Raw genomic sequence first — 27,521 nt, 5'->3', positions numbered from 1 at the left:
TATATTTTGGTAAAGAGTAATAAAAAGGTATTGGTCTTAGGAGGTATGCTCTGCTCCCATGTATTCCACAGGAAACAAATAGAAATATATAGTATAATAGACACAACGCGTTTAAAAAATTTATTTAGCTGGAATTGGAACGCCCTACATTCACAATATAATTTAGGATGCAACTGTTACATGAAGAGCAGATAAGAGACTTAAACAGCTACACACACCAGTCATTCCACATGCTCCTTCTTCCATCTACAAAATACTGTAATTCTTGCTTTTAATAAAAGACTTTAGTCCAACCTGCCTTCTGCGGCCACCTTCCTGTCCGCAGGAGTTTACACAGTGACAACAATAACGATTAGGGACACTGTCCTATCCAGCGTTTGGATCCTGGAAAGGAGTGAGCCTAGCTTAAAAAGAAAAAGTTTGAGGAGCTGAGCATGAATTACTGTTCAGCAATGGAAGCCAAGCTGCACAGTAGCAGAGAAAGCTGGGGTGAGAGGCTGGACAGAAGGAAGGAAACGTAGTAAAAAGAACAGCCCTATTGAGAAAGAAACCCCGCAAGGACTAAAGAAACCAGACATCCAGCCTCTGTGAGGCCTGCAGGATAAAGTACCATATTAAGGGACCCACCCTCACCTTCTAGGCCGACTATGAACAGCTAAACAGACAGCAGCCATAGGGAGCATCTTTATTTTGTGGGACAATTATGCTTTTTTCCCCCCCCCCTCAACCCCCCAAAAAGCTGGAGTATAAACACAGTTTGGTTGGTTACATATGTACATAGATTTAACCTCCCTCTCACCACAGTATCTTTATGAGGGTAAGAAAGCTATACAGCCACACTAACCACCTTTGCTCAAAAATGATTATCAAATTTAGGGAAATACAGACATTGGTAAGTTTAAGAATCTCCATATTTGTAAAAAAACAAAACAAAAAAAAAATCAAAAATCCACTAGTTATAAAAATTAATTTTGAATTGCCAAGCGTTTTTTCTAGATTTTTGCTGTTACTTCTCACTGATTAATACATTAAATTAAGCCAAGGTCGAGACCAGTGAAATCCTACCAATCTATTTAAAATGAAACAAAAACATTACTTAAAACCAAAATAAAAAGGTTAGTTTTATATTACATTCCAAAATCCACAGCCCATGATGTTAACTGCATTCTTTCTATAGGAATGATGCTCTTTAGAAAAAAAAACCCAGATGATTGCAAATATTTTACTGCTAGACACTGTTACACTGGATAGTGTTTGACTGGAACCTGTGGATGGTGAAGTCTTGAGGTTTGTCTGAGTTTCAATGTAAGGTGTCCAAGGTCCTCTCCCAGAACCACATTGGGGGGCAGGGGAGGGGGGAAGAAAAAAAAAAGTGAGATCAAGTTCTTATGATTTTTTTCAATCTTTCCTTGGCTTTCTGTTTCTGGGCGATCTATTCACAGTTTCTTCCTCCTGCAAGATTGAAGACAAAATTTCTTAAAATGTCAGAAGTTTCTGATCTTCCCTTCTGTATTTTGTTAGATTAGAAATTGCTAACTGTAACTATTGAGATCTTCATTGGAAAATAAATTAATTGAACAGTTAGAGATGCCTGGATTGGATGAAAAAAGATAATAAGATTTGATATATGAATCCACTTTTCAAGGTCTATATAAAAGTTAGTGTTATAGACAAGAGCACTTAACAGCAAGTGTTTTCCTCCCTCCTTTCTATCAGTATAGTAGACATCGTTGTGGGGAATGGTGGTGGTACAAATTATCAGGCCAATGCCAAGTGCTTTGAAAACCTGTACCCCAATCACACAGAAAAGATGGACTGTTCTTTCATCTCTAGAAAAGACCCTCTAAACCACCCTATTCTGCTGCTGCACGTTGATTACAGAATTCAATTCCAAGCAGTGGTCCTGAACTTTAGCTTGTTTATATACCAGTAGGAACAGTACCACATGTCCCAGGTTTAGATTTTTTTTTAAATAACAGCTAGTTAAAAGTACAAATCACCAGAGATGAGAGATACAACTTAACAGTGGTGCTCACCGTGTTTTGGCCCTGTGGGCTAAATGAACAAATGCATGGCCAGATCAGACCCTGCCCTGCCCTCCATGTGCAAAAAAAAACAAACAAAAAAAAAAAAAAAAACACAGGCTGCAGGGAGCCAATGCCACCCACCATACAAACCTCCTCACATACCAGGATTGGGCTCTCTGCCACCCTACGCACCTAAACTAGGGCACAGGGCCATGGCCTATAAGGCTCCCCAGGGATTGGTGGGGAACCCCACCAGCCAGATTTGGCCTATGGGCTAAACACCACTAACCTACAGGATTCATTTGTATTTTGAAGAGATCTCTCCAAAGATGTTTTTACCTCTGATGCAGGTTTTTTATCTTCATCCTCCTCTTCCTCCTCCTCTTCTTCCTCTTCCTCCTGACTAGCATTGCCCACCTCAGTATCACTCTTTTGCTTTTCTTCTAAAGAAAGAGAAGAAAAAAAAAAAAAAGTCTCTCTAGAAAACATTCACTCATTTCAAATGACTGGCCATTAATCCTACATTAACATCTGTCAACACATTATTTTACTTTCAAGATGAGAGCGAAAACCAGTACTGGATTTCCCAATGATTCCAAATAGGAATTTAAATTTACCCAGCTTTTCTTCATTTGCTTCTTCTTCCTCTTCCTCCTCCTCCTTGTCCCCCTTGTCTTTTTCTTCCTCTCTCTCTTCCTCCTCATTCACATCAGGCTGAGGAGCATCAGTCTTTTTGTATTCTGCAGCACTGGGCTGTTTCTAAAAGCAGACAGAAAAGTCCCAAAGTGAACCACTTCCCACAAGGAGAAGATGTCTTGAACTAAACTTCTCTCCAAAGCCTAGAAAAAAAGTACATACCTTTCCAGAACAGCAGAAAAGGACAACAAGAAACACAGGCAGAGCCACAGTTAGGATGTAGACTACCCAGAGCCAAGGACGCTCTTCAGCAGCTGCCATCATTTGGCCCACAACACCAGGCTACAAAATAAAAAGAAAAGAAATCCCAAACACTTGTATTTAGCTTTTACTTCAGTAGAGCAAGAAAAGAGTTACACGGCTATCCATGGAGGACTAGCAACCATAGATTCAGACTTTCCAGTTAGGGACAGCTTCCGAAGAATATTGCCATCATTTATATTGGAAGTCTATGTAAGCTCTCTCTGTGTAAACAGCCATCTTAAGAATGATTTTATTGTTCATAATTCAAGGCTGTGGAAGAGTATTTGCATACTTTAATCTAAAGAGTCTAATATACGAACGTTCATGAACTGGAAGGATGGTCAAGACCTACACTCATAGTTCCAATAGCATGGGAAATTGTATTAGGTGGAAACACCTCAAACCATTACATTCACAACAGAAGTCCATGAGAGGATACTTAAGAAGTTGTTTGGATCAAGCTACACAATTTAAGATTGCCTAATTTTAAAATAAAGATAACTATAGGTCACCTGTTATTTGAAGAGCACTATTTATTTACAGAATTGTTAGAAACTATTCATGTTTCAAGGTTATCTTATGGAAAAGACCATCAACATGATTTTGCATGAAAGGAGCTTAAGGAGCTGTAACTACTGAAAAAGGCTTCCAGGAGTCATTGTGTCCATGATAAAAGTGATGGGCTTAATTAGTTATCACAGCTCTAATTAGGTTAATTTCATATGCACTTTTTGGATATATTCCTGTACCCTAGAATACCAGGATCAATGAAAATCCAGCCTACAAAGCTGAGGGAAGGTACTCTAAGCAGGTAGTTGGTATTTATTTATAAAAGAAAGCTAAGCTTTTGCTCCTCACCTCAGCAGCACCATCAGCTGCCTTCTTCAGACCCCACCCATCACTGGCCCAATCATCAGCTACTGCTCGGTCAATACAGATGATAAAGTTGTCAAAGAAAATGTCAGATGTCATTGACCACAGCTCAAGTCCCACAGCACTGAAAGGAGTCATCTTGAATGGTTCCAAGTCTTCAAAGAAGTCTGGGTTTGGGATCTTCCTAGGTTTCCAGATCCCCTGTTAAAAAAACAAAACACAAAAAACAACCAAAGATTCAGTATCGCATACCAAGACACAAAAGTTTCCATTCAAAAACAGCCCAAGTTGGGTTGGAAGACTGCGAGGGCAAGGGAGGTGGAGGAGCATGATTACTTTTGGTTCAATTTTATCTTATTCTCACAAGAGACACCCTCATGTATTCTCTCCCTCCATATCCTGCCCCTCCCCTTTTTAAAGAAAGATTTTTAATTTTAGAAGGGGTAAAAACTGCAGTCCAGAATAATCCACTACAGTGAAAGAGCCCTCCCCAAGTGAAGCCACTTTAAAAAAGGCACAAGGACAAAAGTGACATTGGCAGTTCTGGCCACTTGTTTTGAGAGACAAGTTCCAACATTCTGCATTTCTTAAACTAGTACATCTAAAAGAAGTAAAAATGTTCTAACACTGGCCAGAAAGTTCTGCAAAAGCTTGAGACCTACCTGGTAGTTCACATTATCAATCATAGGCGGCTTCCATTTGCCTTTGTAGTTGGGATTATCAATCATAGGACGCTGCCAAGTACCACAACCAGGGGCTGACTCACATTTGGGGTTTGCAATCTGAGGTGCCTCCCACTCTCCATCCATATCCTCATCCCTGGGAAAGAAAGCCTCAGTTTCAAGAATCTCAACAGAAAGAAAAAGGTCTGCTTCCTTGCAAAGGCCATATCCTTACTGAGTAAGTGGGGATTGTGTATTTTAATATAAGTGTTGCTCAGATCCATGGATGGGAAGCGTAATAGTAGACAGAAAGACAGCCCTTGTTAAGGAGCTTCCAATCTTGGGTGTATGATCAGACAGCTGAAGGATAGTGCAGGAGAAGGCAGGAGAACAGCTTTGTGTTCCACGACTGCTACTCAGACCTGCCTTACTTTTACTTTACACATCCTAATAATGCTAGCCTGCAATAACCAGTTTCCCCATCGGTTTGTTTAGTGCACAATTACTTGCAAGCACAGTTATGCTCCTGACCCCCAATATCTTTGACTTTTTAAACATACTTGGTAACCTGAGCTACAGCAATTACCCATTATACAAGGACAGACAAATCAGAGTCTAGCCACAGTCAACATACCAGTCGTCCGGTTTCTCTGCATCAGGGTCTGCTACATATTCTGGTTCATCATCCAGCCACCCCTCTGGCTTCACAGCATTTTCATCTGGAATTTTTGCAGGAGCATCTTCATCCCTTGAAGGAGAGGGAAATTTTCTATTGTCTACTCTATGCCAAAAACATTTCACTTAAAAAGGAACTGATCAGAGCTCTTAACATACTACACTACAAACACCTAAGCAGATTTCAGATCTAAGCAGTTTGATTCCCATGGACTAAAATTGTCATGTTGTAGCATTCCATACCACACTTGATCAAAGGAAGCAAGTGCACAGCTAAGCAAAGGACTTTACCGAAAAAGATCAGTTACCACATTTGCTCAAGTAAGCCAGTTCAACTGTGACACTCACTCCTCCAAACAGCCTACATTCAATCTGAAAATCATCTGCCAGTCAGTACAGCTGAACAGGTCTGGAATGTTAGACTTGTACTCAAACTCAGCTGGCTACAGTGACAAGGTAAGAGACAACCCCCTCATCACCCCCAACCAAAAACCCCAACACACACACAACCACCACACTTACTGCAGATCTAAAGCAGTCTCTAGTTACTTACACATCGTTATCTGGCTGCACTCATCTCCTCACCTACTCACCAATCATCTGGTTTAACAGCATCTGGGTCTGGGATTTTTGGCCTTTCATCCCAGTCCTCTGGTTTCTCATCATTTGGGTCCTCAATCTCTCTGGGTGGGTTCACAGGAGGAGTCATGTCATTCAGCAAATTCCCACTGTTCACAACAGTTTGGTCAACTAACATTTCAAAGCTATTATCAGGATTCAACACTGGAAGAAAGAAGAAAAAAAAAATCTGTTGGAACTTTTTACAATAAAAAAAAGAAGGGAGGAGAGAAGAGTCCAGAAGATACCATTTCATCTTTCTACACCATCCTTCCCCAAGCTTCAAACCTCAAGACAATTATTGTGACTGAACCTACCTCCACAAGTAGCAATCCCAAGGGGAAAATAAACCTAGGAACCAAACTCGTCTTAAATGTTTAGTTATGGAGAGTCCTACTCCACATGCCTACCTCATCTAAAAAGTGATCTGTTATATCAGAAAGGAGTTGTGTTCTTCCCCATTACACTGCTTGTAAAAAAGGAATTTTTTTCCAGATACCAAAACCCATAATTTGATGCTTTAGACCTGGGTTGGCTGACCTGCAGCATGAATTCTACAAGTGGCACAGACACTGTGTGGCACCCCACAGATTAGAGTAGGGGACAGGCAACATAGCAGCAGATAGGGCAGGAAGCAGAAGGTAGAACAGGAGTTCAGACAGGGAGCACAGTTGGGAACAGAAAGCTGTGAAGTAGATCAGGCAAAGAAAAGGGAAGGGTGCAGGGCTAATTTGTGGCACATCTACCACAAAAGACAGGCCTCCACTGTACTAGGCTATGCTATGCTGCAGTATCCTATCCATGGAAAGGACATTTGTCCAACAGCCTTCAAGTACCTACTATAAATCCATGTTCTGTCCCACCTTTTCCAGTGGATTTTTCTCCACCTGATTTTACAATATCTTAGAACCTTAAGTTTAGAACAGTATGCTAAAACGTACACAAAGACCAAGTCAAAATTGAGCTGCTTGCAAAAGAGGAACACACACACACACACACACACACACTATATTTAAATAGACATTAGGGCTGGAAGGGACCTTGTAAGATAATCAGGTCCAGCCCCCTGCCCAAGGGGTAGGAAGCCATCTAGAAATACTTTTTTTTTTTTTTTTTTTTTAGAGCAGGGGTATCAAGCGTACAGCCCGTGGAGCTGTTGTGTCCGACCAGCCAGGCTACTGATGGGCAACAGGAAGTTGGGAAGCACAACTTGTGGGGGCCCTGTTGCAGAGTGGACATGGTGGTTGGTGGCAGGAAGGTGAGCAACAGCTGACAACTCTAGTCACCCTCCAGCCTCTTCACATATTGCCACTGCAACAGCTCCCAGCCACTGGCTCTGCTGCATGTCTATGACCATTTGCCAGACCTGGAACCAAAACTGTCGCTGCTGTGTCCTCCATGCTGGAGCCAGAGCTGCAACCCCAGCATGAAAATGCAAGCAGCAGCAGCTCTTGCTCCAGCACTGGGCACGCAGCATGCAATAGGAGCTGCAGCTGCCACTGCATCCACCCCATGCCCCGAGCTGGATCTAGTCTGCAAGGAACCACATACAGGTCAGTCGCATCATACGTGCATTTAACTTGCGCAAATTCAACTATACGCAGGGTGGGAGGGGAGCGGGGCTTGAGGTTCCACGCAGCACTACCGCTTACCATTATGGTGGTGACAGCCACTGCCTTCAAAACCTCCCACTGTTGCCATGGAGCCGTGCCCGGAGCTGTGTGGCCAGCTGCCAGGCGGCAGCAGCATGGTGGTGGCTGGGCAGCGCACAGCCATCCCCACCACCACCCCGCGCTGCGCCACTGCCGCCAGCCGCACAGCTCTAAGCACAGCGCCGCACGCAAACTCAAGCCCCGCTCCCCCTCCCACCCCACGTATAGTCACCGATTTTCGCTTTACACGCTGACTTCAGCGCCTAAACCCTGGCATAAGATGTGACTGACCTGTATTCTAGATCTGGCCTGGGACAGGAAATGAAAGTTTAAGAGTGATCCAACATTTTTACGAACCCCCTTGACACCCCTTATCAAATTTTAGAGCTTACCTCTTTTAACAGTAATGCAGATATAGTGTTACTATATTTATTATTATTTGATAGCCCAAATAATCTACAAAGTAACTGAGTGCATGCTGTATTTAAATATAAATTTGCTTAATCATGTTTCCTTTACCAAAGTTCAGATTGTCAGAGTTTCATCAGTATGTGCTCTTTACTCCATGGTTTCTTGCACAAAGAGCCTCCGATGATCTGCTCCTTGCACCACCCCTCTCCCCAAAAGAGCTCCCCCGCCCTGCTCAACTTGTCTTGATACCAACAAGCTTTACAGGTTCCTTACCAAGAGTGTAAAGATGGGTCTTCTTATCAGTAAAGTAGGTCTTCAGATCTGCATCTGGACGCTTTGCATGCTTCTCTTCATAATTGCCAGTCTTCGGGTTCTTGTGCCGGAAGATGAAGTGCAGTTTATAATCTTCTCCACATTTATCAGGACCAAACATGATTGTATAGGGCGTTTTGTCATGAAATTGATCCTTTTAAATAAGGAGAAGAGAGGAATTTTAGTTGGAGTAACTTTAAAGTAATGGGTTAAAAGTTTAGCATGGGGTGCTTATAACTAAGTTAAAGAAGTAGATGCTTTCTCAATTAAAATCAGACAGTTTATTTATTAGAATCACAGGCATTTAAGGTGGAAGAGTCAACCCAGACCAGCTCCCTTTTGAGATACAACTGGTCCCTGTGTTTTCACGTTTTTATGCAGACATTTGTCCTGTCCAACCACTAGAAGCAGGCAAAATTAAAAGTGAGACATAGAAATACATGGTCTAGTTTAGAACACAGAACTTTTTCCCCGCCCCCATTAGTTCACTTAAAGTCAGGAAGAGTAGCTGGCAATAGCGAAGTTAGAAGTGCGAAAGGTTAAATGCTTAATCGTTTACCTGATAAGAGCCGTGATAACCAGGGATCTTTTGATTTTAATCTTTGATTAAAACATGCAAGTTCTCCAATTAAAAACCAGAAATCTGTGATAAAAATTAAAGGCCTCCCCAGCGCTGCTGGTGCCCTGGCACTCCCCCCTACAGCCTCAACAGCCCTCCTGATGTGTGTGGGGGGGAGTGTGCCTTTGTGCCCACTCCCAGGAGCAGGCCCAGGGGGCAAGGGCAGGGGTGCAACTCTGCGGGCCACACATGCCGGCTGGCCTGAGAGGGGATCTGCACATGGAGGCCGCCACAGTATTCTGCCACTGCATCCTGCGCTACCATCCCATGGCCACCTGCACAACTTTGTGGGCAAGTGGCACAGGGCACCACAGTGTAGTGGCAACCACTGTGTATGGGCCACATACGTGCCGCCTGGCTGGAGCATTGAAAGGGGGGCTGGCATGCAGCAGCCGGCACTGCACCGCTGCTTATGCCCCGTGACCAGCTGCATGGCTCCGTGGCAGCGCAGGGCGGGAGCGGTGGCTGTGTGCTGGCTGGGTTGTTGTTGTGGGCAAGCGCTGCCACCACAGAGCCATGCCCTTCACCCCTGGATCCTAGAGGTAAGTGGGGCTGTGGGGCAGGGCTGGGGGCCAAGGGAGTGGGGGGTGCTGCCAGCCCCAGGCAGCACACTGCAGCCCAAAGCAGGTGAGGGCAGGGGGCCCCTCTGTGGGGACCTTTGCGGGCAAGCGATGCAAGGCGCAGTGTGGTGGTGCACGCCATGTGCAGGCCGCACACATGCTGCCCGGCCACCTCCCCAGGGAAGGGGGAGGAGGCAGCTTGCATAAGGCCAGCTGCACAGCTCCATGGCCAGCTCTGCAGCAGCAACGAGGGATGTTGACGGGGGGGCGGCGGCAGTGGCAAATAACTGCCCACTCCTGGTTTATGTTACAGTTGTATGGGATGGTTTGGATAGGGATGATTTTGCCTCAGGCAGGGGGTTGGAACTATATGACCTTTAGGAGGTTCCTTCCAGTCTAACTTCTCTATGACAGGAGGCCCCAAAAGTGCACCCATTCCCTTGAGTTGGCACTCAACCTTTTGGGCAAGACAAGAGTGTGTAGAAGGCGAGAGAGGAAGGTTTCTTAACAGTTCATCATCTGCTCCATTACTTGTACTTTCAGACAGGGCTGCTATACTAGTGGGTCCACAGGCTAGACAATCAGATATGCTACAGTCCAAAGCATTTCTTACAGAAAAAGAAAACCTCAAGTATTAAGACTAGTACTTTACACAGAGGCAACCCGAGCAGGGTGCGGGGCCCGGGACAAATTAACCCGTGCGGGACCCCACCCCTGCTCTGATCCCATGGGTCCTGGACCCAAAGAAGCTGCCTCCGCCACCATTGACAGCAGCAGCAGCTAGACACAGAGACACCATTTCACCCAGCTCCATGTCGCTGCTGCTCTGTCCGGCTCTGCAGGGCCCCCCAAAGCACGGGGCTGGGGTGGTTACCCCGATTCACACCACCCTTTAGGGATGGCCCTGACTTAAAAAAAAAAAAGTGTTAACATTTCAATGTAGCTGTGAAGAAAAAAAACCGGGGGAAGGGAGGGAGGAAGAATCGCCTGGGATTTCAGCCACATTAATTCAAGCTTAAAAAGGACAACTAGCTACCTAACTCCCAGTCAGTTTTTCCCCCCCATGAAGTTTCTTTATATCTGGAAGGGCTAAGAGAGAAATTCTATAGTGTCCCTTGTATAAATGAAAACAGCTATTCTTGCAGCAAAAAGGAACAGGAAGATAGACATTTAGAAAATAATTTAAAATGTTATAGACCTATGTGGAGGGGCTCGAGTGCCCAGCTGCTAGAAGTGTCTTAACTCAGGCCTTTGTGGTTTTCAGAAAGAGCTTAACACCTGCTGTCCTCAGTGGGGATGATGGGAACTTCTGGTACAGACTAGTTCTGAAATCAAACCCAAAATACCTACCACTGATTTCTCACTTTAACAAAACCATAAGGTTTATTGGAGCGGAGTGAGACGCTTCTTTCACGTGCTAGTAGTTTGAGAAACAGCATTCACATCACTCACCAGGTTCAAGTCGGGTGTCTTTGAAAGCAGTTTCACATAGGCACCACCACACTCTATTCCATTTTGGAAATTTACCTCATACCTAATTTAAAAGTTGATGACAGAGAAAAGGGCATGTTAGACATGGAAGAAACCCAAGCCTGTTCCCCCCTCATGCTTTTTTTTAAATAGTCTCTTATTTCTTAAGGAATTCTTCACAGATAATATAGCCTGGTCATTAGGATGTGGACAAACTGTAGAATCCAGAGTGCAAAATGAATTAAGAGCTTTCAAAAAAACTGACCCATGAGTTCGAAGTGAAGGAACTGGGTGTGTTTAGTCTAGAAGTTCTATTTTATTTTTTTTTTTATAATTTGTTACTGAGAGCACAGAGAAGAGGGACAGTTTGCAAGACAAAAAGAAAAACTACAGACTTGACTCAAATGCCTTCTTAACTACATCTCATTAAATTTGCCTTGCCACAGGAACTATACCAAGCAGAGTAAAACCCAACCATAACTGCAAACCTGTTCAGCTTCACACTCCAAGGGGCTACTTGGTAGAAATTCAAACCCAACTATTTTCTTCTGTAGGAACAGTGACATCACCAAGAACTTGAAAGAGAAACTTGAAACTATTACTACTCTGTTTATAGTTTAAGGGTGGGTGGGAAACAGTATCTGCTTGCAGTGCAAGAGTATACCATGCTTGGCAACTGCTTACATCCTGGGTCAAACAAAAAAGTTAGTTCTGGAGCAAACCCCTCAGGCTTCTGCTACCTTCCGTTTGGTGCCGTAAGCAAATGGTTATATTTCCCTTACTTACTGTACAATGAGTGGTTTGGTATCAAATACAAAAGGTTTTGACAATTTGGCAGAGACTGCATGATGTTTGGCCCGGCTTATCAATACAAGTCCTTTGTCCCCTGGAAGCTTTGTTTCCTTCAGTTCCTGCACTTCCCATTTACCTGGAGGAGAGGGGAGAAAGCCACAAGAACTTCAACTGGTTTTGCACCAGAACTTCCAAGAATCCCCAAATCCCTGTTTTACTCTACTGAAGCAGTCACTCTGCAATCATGATCTGCCTTATGCAATTTCAATGTACAAGCCAGCCATCCAGAAATAATGCATTTCTTCAGGACCTGCTGCAATAGGCACTGCTTTCAGCATATTAGCAGCTAAGGCCACACCCAAACAACATGATCACATTTTCATGAAAAGGTTTAAGTCTCAAATCTTAAGCCTAGGTTTTGCTACATAGGCAGTTAAAGAACTGGCCACTCACCATCATATTTGGCAATCTCATCATCTGTGTCATCTTTCTTGGCCTTGGAAAGAACCCATCTGAAACAAAATACCCAGGAGAGGTAAGCAATATACAGACGACCATTTATAAAATATAAACACTGAAGACGACCTGGTCAAAAGGACAGCAATATCCTCAAATTCCTTGTGCCCTTTCAACTGTTTTGCTGTTGGAGGATTCTGTGTATTTGCTTCTTTTCTAAGATGGCAAACATTTGTGCCACCAATTGTAACGTTAGCATTTCATTAGCTTGGCATGGGTGATACCACCATTTTCTCCATCCTATCACAATGCCAGGAAAGGTAATTTAAAAAAACCAAGAGAAAAAGATACAGAGTAAGAGTGCACCATATGCCCCCATGTGGTTAGGTAAGCAACACCTAAAGGAAGCTGCATAACTGAATATTCTACAAGTTTTAGGGACTTTGGAGGTTAGGGAGAAAGTGAGTTAGTGGTTGTATTAGGATGTTTCATTTAAACTCTGGCCATGTAACACTAACTATTTGAGTGCTAAGGTTTCCAATGAAGTGTAAAGAAATATACCCATTCAAGGGTCAATTTGCTTTTTGAAAGCAGCTCGAGGATCACTCACCCTATCAGAGTTCCATCATCAAAGGTTTCCACAAAATAGACATCACCTGTTGGAACTGGGGGCTTATATGTGACCTGTTGAAGAAAAGAGAAAATTCACAAAGTATTTCTTGTTTACACATTCAAAGATTTGCTGTCCAAAGAAAGTCATGGCTGCAGAGTTTGCATTCCACCCAACCAAGACTTGAAATGGTCCGAAGCATTCTTAATTTCTTGTTTATGTTGCCAAAACAGAAAGAAAGTCAGTATTCTTGCCTTAAGTTTTTTTTTTTTTTTTTTTTTTTTTTTTTTTTTTAATTGGTTACACCTATAAATACTTATATTGCCTATTGCAGGATTCACATGCATTGTGAGAATCTCCCTGGTGGTGGGAAGAGCAGCATTAAGTAGTATTCCAATGCTACTGTTTGTCAAGATAGTATCTTTAATATTATCACCATTACTTTGCTGTCGCACTGAATCTTTGCATCAAAATGACTCCTGGCCCAGATCCTTGTAATTAGGAGCAGCTCACACCAAAACAAGTGCAGTTCTCAAGATCAAATAGTTTAAAGTCAAACCTTTGGGGCTGGAGGAGGGGTGCTGGCTTCAGGTTTCAACTCTTCTACCTCCTCAATGCCATCTTCCAAGTCATCTTCAATATCAACTACATCATCATTGTCATCTTCACCATCATGTGCCTGGACAACAACTATTCCAAAAACCAGCAATGTCGCACACAGCAACCATTTCAGCTCCATGATCTATACGTTCAGGAGAAAAGAAAGACACTGTAGTTGAACACACCAGCAAGAAAAGGACGGCACTACAAACAAGGACTGCTAATGGGGCAGGTGCAGGGTTCTAAACCAGAAGGAATCCCTCCAATTGCTAGTTTGTATCAACTGCATCTGGCCAACCTAACCAGAACTAGAGAAATCACTCAGAGATAAGAAAGCTGTGTAGAAAGCAAGCATCCATAGTACAAACTGAAATGTTAGTGCTTTTTAGAGACTTTTGTAGTCCCTCTGAAACGCTGCTGCAATCAATGTACAGAGCAGAATATGTACAGATGCAGGATTAGCATGTCAGACTTCCTACAGAAAAGGAAGTAACAGAGTTACAAAAAGTCAGTGGAAGTCTGTTGACGAGTCAGAACTAGCATTAAAATACAGCAAAGTAAAGAGAAAGGAGAAATAACTAGCCAAGTTATCTGGGTGGCTGTACTCTGGATGGCTTTGCAGCTGTTTACAGTTGTGTACAAGTACTCCTTGTAATACAGCGGAGCTTGAAAAGTCATCATCCCCACTGCTTAGCCTCCCATCCAGAAAAGACTTGTTTTCACCTCCTGTACTTTGTCCTATTTGATACTGAAGTTTGTTATGAAGCCGTGTGCAGGGGCAGACTCAGCAAGGGATCCTTGCTGGCCCTCCTCGGCTGAAAAAGACGACCCATTACTTGAGATGCATGGTGCCCAGGACCCCAAGTTACAACAGTTAAAGTTTCTCTGGATGTTTCACAGGAAAGGCAATAGTTCATATTTGTTAGTTTTCCTCAGCACTATGGTTCAGAGGACCTTGGGAAATAAAGGAGATTGTGTATATTGTTTAAGAAGTCAGCTAAAGTATATTGGCAGGAAGGTTACCACAACCACATCATCAGGTGAACAAAGGGAATTAAAAGGCAGTGTTCCTGAAAGGAAATGTATTAAAACAGGACAGCACATTTACTCGTTGTACCAGTACCCAACTGCAAAGCAGTAGAAATGTCCTCCAGGTGGTCTTGCTACATAGGGAAAGCAAACACCCTCCCACCCCTTCCCCCCCAAATTCCAAGATTCAAGGACAGGACTCCCCCCACCCTCTCCACAAGTCTCGAGATGCCCCTTGAGACTTTAGTGTGCCCTTAAACCAATGCCATGCATCACCTTTGCATGGGAGGATACAGCTGTTTCTAAAAGTATTCATGGAAGTTTTTTGGATCATTCTGAAGGCAGAATGAAGGCAAGATGAAGCCCCACCTGCAAGTTTTCCATTACCAAACATGATTTGATGCGTCTTATGGAGGAAGCGACAGAAACAGGGAAATAGAATGAGGCTCCTGGTATAAAAAGTAAATCCTAAATTTATTACAGCATCTCATCCCTCCCATCGAAAGCAAGACCAAAATAGCCTCTTGCAAAAAGCTATACTGGTGACATGTTCGAACAAGTCTTCAAAGCTTGTATCAGAAAGCCTGTTGGGTTACAAGAACGTCACAAATCTCTGCAGGTCAGTAAGCCAGTATTGCGGCACTGCCAGATATTTTACATTACCACTGCTGCACCTCAAAAGATAACATAAAAGGAGGCCAGGTTTCCAACATGCTGTCAACCAATTGCTCATACAACACCTCCATGCTGTGTACCTCTGTTTACTTCGTGTTATACATCCCAGCTTGCTTCTAAAAAAACTGCAGTCACAACAATGACTAGTCTGAAAATTTTCACATGAAACAGCATTTTTGAATGCCCAGACTCCTTGATACTGTGCTGTTACTTATGGCAAGCAGAGCTGCTGCTACTTGGTGGTGCCAAACACAGTTGTGGGAAAAGAGCTTCATCTTTGAAGTCTAGACAACTTACAGCCTTTACTTTCTATAGGAAGTCTAAAGAAGAGAGAAAAAAGCAGAGTTAAGATTAGTCATGCACAAAATTTATCATTGGAGACTATGCTATCCTGCATATTTTCCCAATAACAGGAGAAGATGGATGTGAAGACTACAACCAAACTGTCTTTTTACAATCCTGCACAGAAGCCATCTTCAAGGCTTTAAAAAAAAAAAAAAGAGTCTCTGCAGCAACACGCTATTGCAGACCATTTGCTAACAACAGTAATAACCTGAAGAATCATGGTCTAAAATACACTGACCCCTCCCCCTTCAATCCAGACAACTGCTGCACAAGCTGCTCTGTGCCAGGACTCCACTCACAGCACTAAAGGCTTTACTATATAAACAGGGACATGCAGATATTTAAAAACCATGCACTAGCCACACCCAGGATTGCAAAGTCATGGGCCTCAGCTGCTTCCAGGCCCAATCAACTGTGCATGCAGCATTATATCAAGTCAACTCAAAAAGGATTAACACAACTTTTAAAGCATCTCTACCCTTGGAAGTTCAAATTCTTGAAGACAAGCAGATTTATCTTTCCACTGGTTCATGCCCACTGACTGGCAGATGCCCATAACAGCTTTTTAGAGTGAATACTGCCTACAGCAGCAGTCACCAACCAGTCAATCCCAGAGCCTCTTACAGTAGATCCCAGGCTGGAGGTGCTTAGTGTATGCATGCATGCGCGTATGCCCCCCTAGCCCAGCAGATCAGTTGGTGGGGGAAGGAGGCCAGATTAAGGCCCCCCACGGTGAGGGACAGAGTGCAGCAAAGGCTTGTAAGGTGAGTGGGGCCCCAGCCGGGCAGGTGGTGGGAGGATCGAGCCTGGGCAGCAGGAGGGCTCCCCTCACTGCGTGTACCCCAGGCAGAGGCCCAGGGGGGCATGTGCCCCCCTATCTGTGCATAGCAGAGGCAACTGCTGCTGAGGGCTGGGCTTCATGCCCCAAACCCCACTGCAGCTGACCCAGGAGTGGCCCATGCCAAGTGCATCCAACATGCACAGACTGGGGGGGGGGCACATGCTGCCCCCAAATGCGGGGCAGTTGCAGCAGCTGTGAGGTAGGGAGTGGGGCAGGGTGGGAAGATGGAGACGTGAGCAACTCGTCCAGGGGGTGTGGGGAACACGCAGCCCAGGAGGGCACAGAACACACATGCCCCCAGATCTGCACGCAGGGCAGGCTGGAGCTAGGGTGGTGCTACACTGTTCCCAGCAGGATTGTTCGGTCGCGCTGCACTCAGGCCAGGTGATGTTTCATTTTAATTGCGGATTTGGGGTTTTTTAGTTAGAGAATTTGCAATTTTTAAAACAGCAAAATCCAAGATCACCTCATATGACACAATCTGTCTCCAAAAACTAACTGCTGGAGATCAGTGAAGAGAGGGGGCCTGCTCTGTGGAAGCTGAACTGCCCCAGTCCCCCCCAAGCTGGGTGGGCAGTCAGCAGCATCAGCTGAAAGCCCACCCAGCTTGACAAGCAGGGCGGGGCAGTGTGGCACAGCCAGTTGAGGGTCTGGTTCTGCTGGAGCTAAGCCCTGCTTCTTGAACTGGATGAGCATCATATTCCCCATGCAGGGAGTTTGAGGCACCACAGGTTTTGTGCCCTTTCCCTCCTACTATAGCTACATACATCTTCCTTGTAAAAATACTTTACAGACTAGTATTTAAGGAATATTCCAATCTTTCCTCCTCTCCTTGATATATTTACAGTTTTAAGGAAATTTGGAAGCCTACCACTGCCTCAAAATCACTACAATAAAATCAATTATAAGTACCTATACATTATTGTATTTGATTTTGGGGTTTGTCATGGGGGGGGGGAAAAAAATCAAATTCCCCCTACCTCCTTGACTCACCAGGACATAGGTCCAGTCCAGGCCTCTCTCTTCCTACCTGCAGTCTGCCCCACCCCCATACCCCTCCTGGAAGGGGCCCCCAGCTACCAGGACTACCCTGGTACTCTGCCAGTCTGCAGAGAGCTCTTTGCAGAAGTGAAAAAACCTGCATGTTTCTCTGTTAAAATGAAAATCCTGCATTTTTCTCAGTTACAAGGGAAAATCCACACCCCTCCCCTCATTTTCCTGTGAGAAACAAAAAATCCAGATCCCTGGTCATATGCAAGCAAACATGGATGACATTGTCTTGCCTTCATCCTGTACAAGGCCATTTATAAAATGTGCATTCATTTTTACTAGATGTAGTTGGGACCAAATCTAACTTTAGGGACTACAAATCACCATTCATGTTTATTTCCACCACCAGATTCAATATTGGGAAAAAAGTCCAGTTTAAGAATACCTATTTTAAAGGGTATACAGCCTTCATGCACAGCTACATACCAGTTCTTCCCTTCCCCTTCACCTTTCTGCAAAGGTCAGGAAGGGAAAAAAGGCACATCTCAAAATCCTCCACCTACCCCCTTTTTCCTCTACTTGTTTCCCCTCTTACCTCCTTCAAAAGGAACATCAATGGTTAAGTATGCCAGTACTTATACTGGAGAAGCTGGCCGACCAATGAAACCTTTATCCCCACCCCCCAGCCAACTTCAACCCATTCTTTCCCTTGCCAAGCGCACAAGCTCAGGCTTGAGCAAATACCAGCTATTACTTACTCTATCATCTGCCCTGTCCAATTATATTCCAATCCTAAAAATCCAACGTTAAGGAGTCTAAGAAAATATTTTCTAGGAGTTAAGTGGATTTTAATAACTGAAACAAGTGGTGACAGCAATAACTGTACACAAATACGTTAATTTAAGAATCTGTTGCATATCCCAGAGACTGAAGCAAGCTTCCATGTAGCAGAAATTCCTTAAATCAATAGAGTCAAGTAGAAGCCAGAAAAAAAATATTCTACTGACCTATCCAGAGGCAATTTGCATTGCTTCTTAAGTGTCAGCTTTTGGCAAGACAATCATCCAAAATACAGATGATTACACAAAGAGCAGCAGTAATAGTAATGCTAACATTACTAATTTTATTTAACCTTAGAGGCAAATCTGTTTTTTTGAAGCTGAAAGTAAGGCTGCTCCTGTTTGGTATTCTTCACTTTCAGGGATGAGGCTAGTACTTCCCACACCCACAAAAGGTTGGACTTTGAAGAGGTCACTGGACACAGGAGAGCAAGTGACAGATGCCACAAAGCATTCGCTGTTTGAAAAGTTGGCCTAGGTTAACTAGTCCTTCATGTTTGCCTGCCAACAGCCTGGTCTGCACTATGCACAGATCTGCAAACAGAACTACAAATGCATCCATACTCACAGCTCCCCTGTGAGAGCAAAGCCCCCTCATCCTGGAGAAGCAATACCAGTTTTATGAGCTGCAGAAGCCTTCTGCTGCAACAGAAAAGCTACCAAAAGCACATGTGGATGTGCTTGTACTTTCTGCCAGCTGCCAGAGACCTTTTAACAGCTGGTCCCTCCTAGCATGCACTGAGTGCCCTGCCAGCTCTGCTGCCCATAGCCATGAAGGTGACCATGCATGCCAGCAGAAGCCCTATAATAACCTTGAAATGTTAGCATTACCTTCCCAGACATGCAGTTGGGCTGCCTAAAGCTTAATGGTATTAGGTGCCTCCATTAAAAAAAAAAAAGACTGAATTCTTTACTATTTCAGTACTAGGCTCCCTTGCCCCAACCTGCCATAAACATACAACCCATCTTCCCCCCCCCCCCCAATATTCCTAGTCTTTGATTTAAGCATATCTACCTCCTCCTATAACTCCTTCACTTACTTCTCAACTTCGAGATAGCAAAATAGATTTGGATTGAAAAGCAAACTATCAAATAGAGAAGTTGACCAGGGTAACAGATCACATTTTTACTCTGTACTTTTAGCCCTGATCCAGTCATGTTTACCGTAAAGATGACAGTGGGCATGCCTACACATGCACTTTAATGCACAGTAGCCCATTTTACAGTGCATTAAACCATCACATAAGACATGCGATTATGTTAATGTGCAGTAAAGCAGGCTACTGAGCATTAAGCATCACTTAAACAAATACGCATTAGGCTGCCTTAACATGCAGTAACGAATGTGCATGGCTTTTAGTACCTCATATTGGATGTACTAACCTTAATGCACATTAGGAAAAGCACCTTAATGTACATGTATCCGTTAAGACATGCCAAGCATGTCTGAAAACATATTTTACTGGGCTTGCTGCATGTCAGGAGTTTGGAACACACTTTCTCATCCTATTTATGAGAGAAGCTGCCCATTGCCAGGGAGCTACCACAAACACTTGTTCAGGTTAGGCTTTGTGAGACTTTATCTGTCTTGTAACTTCAACAGTGGTGAAGTGATATAGCCATGATGGTCCAGGAAACCAAAAACCCTTCTACTCCTCAAGTGACATTTCTATAAAATTCAGTGATTTTTTTAATCCAAGGCCTTGAAGACTAAAATAATGGCTGCTTAAATCATGAAGCTTCACTGGAGCTAAACAGAATAGCTGTTGTCAAGAGTGACTTCTAGAGTTCTGCTTTGCTAATGGAAGTTAGGGACCTACCAGATTTGAGGAGGCTGCACAATTTTCCAAACAGAGGGCCGGCCCAGCAGCATTTTCAAGGACAGAGTACAGCAGGGTCCCATACCTCCGACTGGCTAAGTGTCTCCAGCGGCCCCACCCCCCACTGCTGATTGGCTGAGGGGTCTCATGCAGCCCCACCCCTTGCAACAGATTGGAGGGGCAGGGTCACAGGACAGGAAGCCCTTGTAGCCAAGTCAGCAGCCATCTTTCCAACAGCCCCTCAAGCAGGCAGCCTCCCCTTCCGCTCCGGCAGCTGCCAGGAAGGCAACAGCATTTTATTTTCAGTAAATTCTATACCCCCCACCCCCAGTTTCACAGGCACTGCCCGATCTCATGAAATCCACAAAAAAAATTATAACTTTTGTAGGTCCCCAATTATAGTAAATCCAAAGTCTTTCCAGCCAAGTCTGCCATGAGTTCCAGAGAGAGAGAGAGAGAGAGAGAGAGATCTAGTAAGATAAATGAAGGAGCCTGTAAGAAGCCTGTCACATGGATAGGGCTTAGCCAGAAAAAGAAATGGCTTACTTGTGAATAAACATAGGCTGCAAAACCTGTTTAAATAATCTCTTCAGACATTAATTTGTTTCTGTGTGGCAGTACTCAAGCTATCAGTATGCCATCCTTCCCAACAGTGTATTTGCATTGCAATTAATGCTGTACACAGATGTCCCGCTCACTCCCTCGACTTTAAGAGAAAATTCAACTGCTTCATGAAGCTGAGGCTTTTATAATAAGGTCTCAGATTTTAGGACCCACACACCAACAATTTATCTGGAACAGCAGCAATGTTTTTTTCTTTCAGTAGTGATTCAAAACCTTCCATGGATCATTTTGATTACCTGTATAGCTGCAAAGTAAAGTCTGCTGGAAAGCCACACACCTGAACACTTGTTTAAATATTATTAGTATTGCTATCAATATGGCAATATTAATAGCATGTGTTCTAGTAAAAGCAAATAGATTGCAACTACATGCAAGACCAGAGCAACTGGTTGTAGAAAGGAAGAAGATGAAAAGAAAACAATCCAGAAATCTGGGACTGATGAATAGTAATGGTAAGTCTTGTCCACTCGCCTTGACATTTTTCTGTTGGGCCAGGACTGAAAAAGGAGATAAAGATGCTATTGGTGAAGAATATTATTGTTATGTCTGGGAAGCAGATTAAGCCAGCCATATGATGGGTTTCTTCCTCATGTCTCACCACCATTTACTTTGCTCTATTTGTCAAATGCCCTCTTCTCTACTTTGAACATATTTCTCCATTTGCTTGGATCCATTACTACTTATTTCACAGAGAAGTCTTTATGCCAAAGGACTGCATTAAACCAGCCTTGCTTTGCTAGTGGGACAGCCTTCTCCAGAACTAAAAGAGTGATATCCCTTTTTAATAGGGAGAGGGGAAAAAAAATAAAGCTGATAACATGCTTACCTGCATATCTTCCTGTCACTCAGTGACACATATTCCTCATCACCAAGTCTCTCAGTATAGCACTGCTGCTCGCTAAAACCGATATTTTTGCAGCAAGACCCACGACTTATTTATGTCCAAAACAAGGTAGCTCAGCCAAGGGATGAAGTCACTTAACTTTTGCTAATCCTCACATAGCTGGCATCCTCACATTCCACTAAGTATATGAAGGTTTATGCAAGAGGCACCAACTCACTAGCTAAACTGCCTTGCACTGTATACACAGTACCAGTAGCATTTCTTACCAGATATATTCTGAGAGCATACTACCTTATTACCAGGGATCCTGGTCCCCCCCCCCCAACAGAAAACCGCAAATTCTGATAAAAACCCCCAGATCTGTGATAAAAAAAAGGCCCCTCCACAGCCCCCCTGGCACTGTTTGTACCCCTCACACCCCCTTCTACCAGCCCAGCTCCTGCCCTTCACTCCCTGCCGCCCCCCCCAAAAAAACTCCCACAACCCTGCTGGTGCCCCTTATCCCCCCACTCGTAACTCCTGCTTCCCCAGACACCAGGACTATGGGGCCAGGGATCCAGGCTGGCAGCCCCCTGCCTGTGGCAAAAGGTGGCGGCTGCAGCAGCACAGCAGAGCCCAGCTCCCCCCTCCCACTGCAGGCTTGGGCTAGTGGGGGGGGCTCCCCACCACTGTGCATTCCTGGGGGGCAAGGGGACCCATCCCCCCCAGATTTGTATGTGGGGGGGGGGAGGAAGCTGTGCACTGCTCACTTGGGCTCCTGCCCTGCTGCCCTCTCCCAGGGGGAACTCCACAGCAGCGTGTGCAACCCAGCACTGCAAAGAACAATGGTGCCATGCAGGAAAGCTGCTGGCCACCGCGATATCCGCACAGCGCTAGCAATGCATCCCTTGCATACAACCCCACATCAGCACCCCGCTGTAGCCCCGTGCGCAGAGGACGCTGTAGCCCTGTGCGCAGGGGACACTTGCCAAGGCAACACGGAGCAGCTTTCCTGTGTGGCCCCACTGTTCTTTGCAGCACATGTTCACACGCTGAGCTGCAGAAGCCCAGGGGGAGAGCAGCAGTACAGAAGCCCAAGCCTGCAGCCCATGTGCTGCACACAGATCTGGGGAGCATAGGTCTCCCATGCCATCCCATCCAGGAATAAGTGCAGCAGAGGGGAGCTGGGCCCATGCCCCCCTTCCCCCAGATGAGCTGCCCACAGCCTCATCCCACTCCTTGCCAGGGCCCGGCAGCCACACATTGTAGCCCTGGGCACCAAGCAATGCCCAGCTGGGCAACAGCCGCAGCTCCACCCCTCCCTCCCTATGGGGGCCTCAACTCCACCCCACACTTACCTGCAGGAGCTGCTCTCCTGGCTGCCAAGTGCACATATATGCACATGACACCCCTGCCCGACAGCCCTCCTCCCATTTCCTCCCACCCCTGCAGGCTGGAAGTCTGCAGAGAGCTCACTGCAAAACCCGCAGGTTTCTCTGGTAAAATGAGAAATCCACATTTGCCTCTGATAAAAGGTCAAATCCACTGTTTTCTCTGTTTTTCCATGGGAAATGGAAAACCCGGATCCCTGCTTATTACCCATATCAAGAATTTTAGTCTCTCAGTTTGCCATCTTGAAATGCGATATTATCAATGATGCTTAGAAGAAAACTGAGAAGTTGCTGAACTCTCATTTGCTTATTAGCTTCGAGAGCACAGCAACAGTTAAGAGTTTCTGAAGAACTCAGAATGTAAAGGCAAGCTGTAAAAGCTGCCTTAGGCCTAACTGCATGATGCTTCAGTCTACAGAGCCAGGCCAACTCCTACCAGTCATAGACCACTCTTATCAATTTGAACAGAATGTGTTGACCAAAGATCATCCCTGAAGTCACAGCAGCCTCATACTAAGCCCAGTCTGCAAGAGCCTCCACCAAATCAAAGTCATCACCACAATGGAAGCTGTCACCTGTTAGCATCAGGACCAATCGGGAATCCCTCACCACTTTTACAAGGACACACACAACTAAGTGGCATGCCCCTCCTACCGAGCCTGGATGGGGGGAGGAGACACCAAAACAAAACAAAGACAACTTTGAGGCCTTAGCACAAGTTTGAATTCTAAGCCTTTTTAACAGGACTCAGTATCTGTAGTAGCTGCTGGTGACCTCAGGCTCAGTTATTAAGTGATTGGAACCATTTAAAATAGTTATGGGCTACTTGCCATCTGTTGAGCTGGTATAAAGACTGGAGCAAAGGTGCTGCGCTCAAGTGAACTACGCCATTACAAGACCTCTGATATAATCCTCCTAGTAGTTTTAAAGCAAATATAAATCAATTGTTCATATGCTAGACACAAAAATTCAAGTTTCCCTCTTCAGAAGTGCGCTTTAACATCCCGATGACCTCTCTCTCAGCTGCATATCACGCTAGAGGAAGGAATAAAAAAGCCATAAAAAAAAAAATCATGGGTTGAGTCAGAATTATGCACAATTAAGAAGCCAAAACTGTTTGTGCCTCTAGGGTTAAGGCTCCAGTCTACTCAATAATGATAGGTTCAATTTTAAAAAAGCATTTTAAATATAGCATGTTACAGTAGCACATAGTGACCAAACAGTTCATCTCTTAAGAGCAAGGAGCCAGGTTTCTTTGAAAAGATACTTTGGGGATGCTGCAATACCATCTTGAGTGCAGTTGCATTGAGCAGGGCAGTTCTGAGACACCATTAATAGAGGAAAGTAGTACTTCCCCAGGACCCTGGGAGTAGTAGCATCTTCTCTTAGGCAAATGATAGGCATGATAAATTGAGAAGTTCAGCAAGTTACCTTAACTTAACACCTCCTTTCCCCTTCAAGGTTTCACTCATTTCTGGAGTTCCATAACCTGGAACAGCTGCCTGCATTTAGGTCTTCAAAATGTTAACCCCCCCCCAAAAACAAAACAACACAAAACAAAAAACTGTTGCAGGCAAAAAGCCAACTGCTTGAGTTAAGCAAAAAAAAAAAAAAAAAAAACAAAAACAAAACAGATTCAAGGAAATAGAACTGGAAAAACCCACCAGGCAGGTAGCTATTCGTACTGGGTTTACCAAGATCAGGCAATTCATGGCTTCAAATCCAATCATTCCAAACAAAATTAACCAGAAGAGAAAACAAAGACAGTTCTCTGTAGAGCCATTTTCTTCCCACCTTATTCTCAGCTCCCTGCCTTGAATCAATGCATTGTTCAAGTCTCTCTTATCTTACATATCAAGCCATAGATTCTTCCGGGCAAGGAACATACTGTAATTATGCAATGCTGTACAATCACTTATAACCTAAAGCAATTAAAGCCATAGAATTTACCATAATCCACTAACTGTTTGGTTGCCATTTGTTGGTAGTGCTTTGTTAAAGCATACTTGCCTATTTAGTAAAGCATTTATTCTAAATAACCAATTCGGAAGAGCAGGAGAGCCTAATCCAAATGAAGGTTTGGACTACAGCCACTGTATTACAAAATGTGTGGGCAGAGGATACTGACCAGTGTTTGAGGGGGAAAGATTATGTCACAGTTCCAATATCAGGCCGTGACTGTGGAAACCTGTGTTCATACAGTTAAGTGGACTATTTGCATGACGTGCACCAAGACAGTCTTCCAAGTTCTTCCATTTGGAAATTAAGATAACATTACCTTTCACTAACGCTTTGCCTAAACCAGGGGTGTCAAATCAAGCAGTTCTGAGGGCCATACAAGAAGCCAGCCAGGCTACAAGCAAGCCACTGGAAGTTTTGGGGGAGATGGTTGGGGATAGAGTGTCCTGCTGCAGGCAGGGCCAAGGGCCCCTATAGACATGGCAATCAGTGGCAGAAGGGCTTTGCCCATTGCCACTGATTCAGCCCTACTGGCTCAGCCGGCCCTGCCACTGCCCCATGCTCAAGCCACTGCATGTCTCGTACCAGAACCAGAGTTGCCCCCATAGCACAATGTAGCAGCACAAGCAGCAGCTCCAGCACGTGACAGCAGTCAGAGCTGCACTGCATACCCTGGGTTGGGGGGCAGAGCCGTCACTGTTGCTGCATGCTATGGGATAGCTATGGCCTGTCTGGCCCAGGACACAAGAGGAGTTGGACACCTCTGGTCTAAACAGACTGTCACAGTATGTTTGTGGACAACTAGAAAGATGGGTCCTACCCTTCAGCCAGGGTTCCTAAAGACTACTCAACACACCCTCAAGCCAACTGATTTTGTACAAAGGACACAAAGTCATACACTTCACTTCAGGGAAAGAAACAAACAAAACAAAACCAACAGTAAAGGCAGCTGTGAGGAACAGCAATGATCCGGAAGTGTTAAAGCATAATCACTATTTACTTACATCCCTTCTGTACTTGAATTATCGTATTATGGACAGACAGTAAATATATCCACCGATACAGCCCCTGCTTCCACCAGTTTTGAACAAAATTTTCCAGTCCTAGAATGGCAACTTCTAATATAGTTAAATCTTTAAGTTTCAATTTCAACCACGAGCCAAGGCACCTTTCCTAGAAGAGGCTATAGCAGACAGGGGGGCTAATCAATACCACGTCATTTAGAGATACTACATTTCCATGAACTTCACAGAAACTTCTTTAGTTATCTACAGCTGTGCCCAGGAAATTCAACCAGCACCCCCACAGGGCCAACTCTTTATGATGTTTGCTATAACAGGCTCAGACAATCAAGAGATTAGTTATAATAATATACAACACCCAAGCAAAAACCTGCTTTTAGTAACAGTCTTCAAACATGTCAGCTTCTAAAAATAAGCTGCATCAATATAGGCACGGCGAAGGAAAATTCTGCGCTGTTTGTCAGCAAAGAGGTCATTCATGCAGAACTGGAAGTCCTTGGAGAACAGACAACACTGCAGGCTTTTTGATGGTTAACACACAGGAACTGCTAAGGCAACACAAAAAAAACTCCTTTCAACCCCCGCAAGATTTTTTTTTTTTTTTTTTTTTTTTTTACAAGGTGAAGAGATTATTTAGAAAGCTTGACATCTCATCTAGAAACAAAGTCTAATTTGTCCTGTACTCCAAAGCAATAAAAACCTTTACAAAGAACAGGGTTGGTTTAAGCATCAAGCTTAAATAGGTAAAAACAGGCATTTAACAGGAGGAAGAAGTGAGGTATGAAAAATAAATAAATAAATAAATAAATAAATAAAAGTTAAGTTGCCCATCCTGCCAAGATGGCTGTGTTTCACTCAACCCTTAAGGAGCCAAATCATTTTTAAATAGAAGTGAGACCTGTCTAATGAAAGGGCTTCCAAAAAAAGATGATTTTTCTACTTCTGCTATTAAAATTTGACCACTTCCTTTTACCAGTTTGCATTGGTTTTCCCCTATCCAGGATGAATAGAGACTCATCAGTCTCACTGGCTATATTCCAGACCCTCCAGCAGTGAACGGGATTTGGATACCAACGTTTCCACGAGAAGCTCTGCAGAAAACGACTGAGGGATGGTTTTGTTTTAAAAGAACCTTAAAAAAAAAAAATAACACAGAAGAGGGATTTACGCACAAGACACGTGTCTTGAATTCATAACCCGTCAGGCCAGGAAGATCACTGGGTGCAGCCCCCTGCACCGAGCAGGCGAGACAGCTGGGCCCCAAACTGTGATGATAATAACTGCTCTGGCTAAACCTGAGTGGCCTCGTGGCTGGACTCCAGCAGCTCAGCGCAGCCTCGGGCAGACACACGATTTTGCAAGTCAGGTTTATTACATCGGGCTGAATAATAATAATAGAAATAATAATGATGATAATACAAAAAATATTTTAAATTTCCTCAGCTCTACAGCAGACGTAAGAAGCAGCCTCCCCCCGACGCGAGCACCATCATCCAAGCGGGAAAAAAGCCCGTTTGGCGCGAGCTCATCGCACCCCTGCTCGAGAAAGGTGGGGAATAAACCGGCACAATCGGGGAAAGTCTTTTTCTTTCTCCTCCAGGCGGGGACGGAGCGCGCGCACGTGCCAGGCAGCGCCCAGGAGGGCACCGGCCGCCCAGAGCGGCCCGAGTAGGCCGAGCCCCTGAAGGGACCGGTGCTGGACCCTTCCCGCCCGCCCCGTGGGGGTCCCAGCCCCGCAGGCTGCGCCCGGCGGCCCCGGGGGGAGGTGAAGGAGGGGGACACGCACTCACCTCACGGCTCGCGCCCCCCAAGCAGCAGCGACCGCCGCCACCGCCCCCGTCACGTGCCGCGCTCCGGGCCGCCGCCCGCCTATCTAGCGCGAACTGG

At 44.6% G+C, this 27,521-nt stretch overlaps 1 protein-coding gene across 2 annotated transcripts; it reads right to left on the bottom strand.

Annotated features, from left to right (window-relative positions):
- Positions 1–106: 106 nt before the first annotated feature.
- CANX (calnexin) lies at positions 107–27,521 on the bottom strand. Of its 2 annotated transcripts, none has more exons than XM_006263535.4 (15): positions 27,425–27,521; positions 13,236–13,418; positions 12,677–12,750; positions 12,064–12,122; positions 11,605–11,746; positions 10,801–10,882; positions 8,131–8,323; positions 5,770–5,959; positions 5,136–5,249; positions 4,502–4,658; positions 3,825–4,040; positions 2,886–3,005; positions 2,645–2,786; positions 2,367–2,470; positions 107–1,452 (listed from the first exon to the last, which is right to left on the bottom strand). In XM_006263535.4, the coding sequence occupies exons 2-15, from the start codon at positions 13,413–13,415 to the stop codon at positions 1,399–1,401; spliced, it is 1,827 nt and encodes a 608-aa protein (XP_006263597.2). In that variant the 5' UTR covers positions 13,416–13,418; positions 27,425–27,521; the 3' UTR covers positions 107–1,398. The 2 variants fall into 2 exon arrangements, with proteins under 2 accessions (XP_006263597.2, XP_019334028.1); XM_019478483.2 differs by lacking the exon at positions 27,425–27,521 and adding an exon at positions 26,807–26,981.

Source organism: Alligator mississippiensis, chromosome 9 (genome assembly GCF_030867095.1).
Source record: "Alligator mississippiensis isolate rAllMis1 chromosome 9, rAllMis1, whole genome shotgun sequence".
In the NCBI taxonomy this organism is placed as follows: domain Eukaryota; kingdom Metazoa; phylum Chordata; order Crocodylia; family Alligatoridae; genus Alligator; species Alligator mississippiensis.
This window is presented reverse-complemented; position numbering and strand designations above follow the sequence as displayed.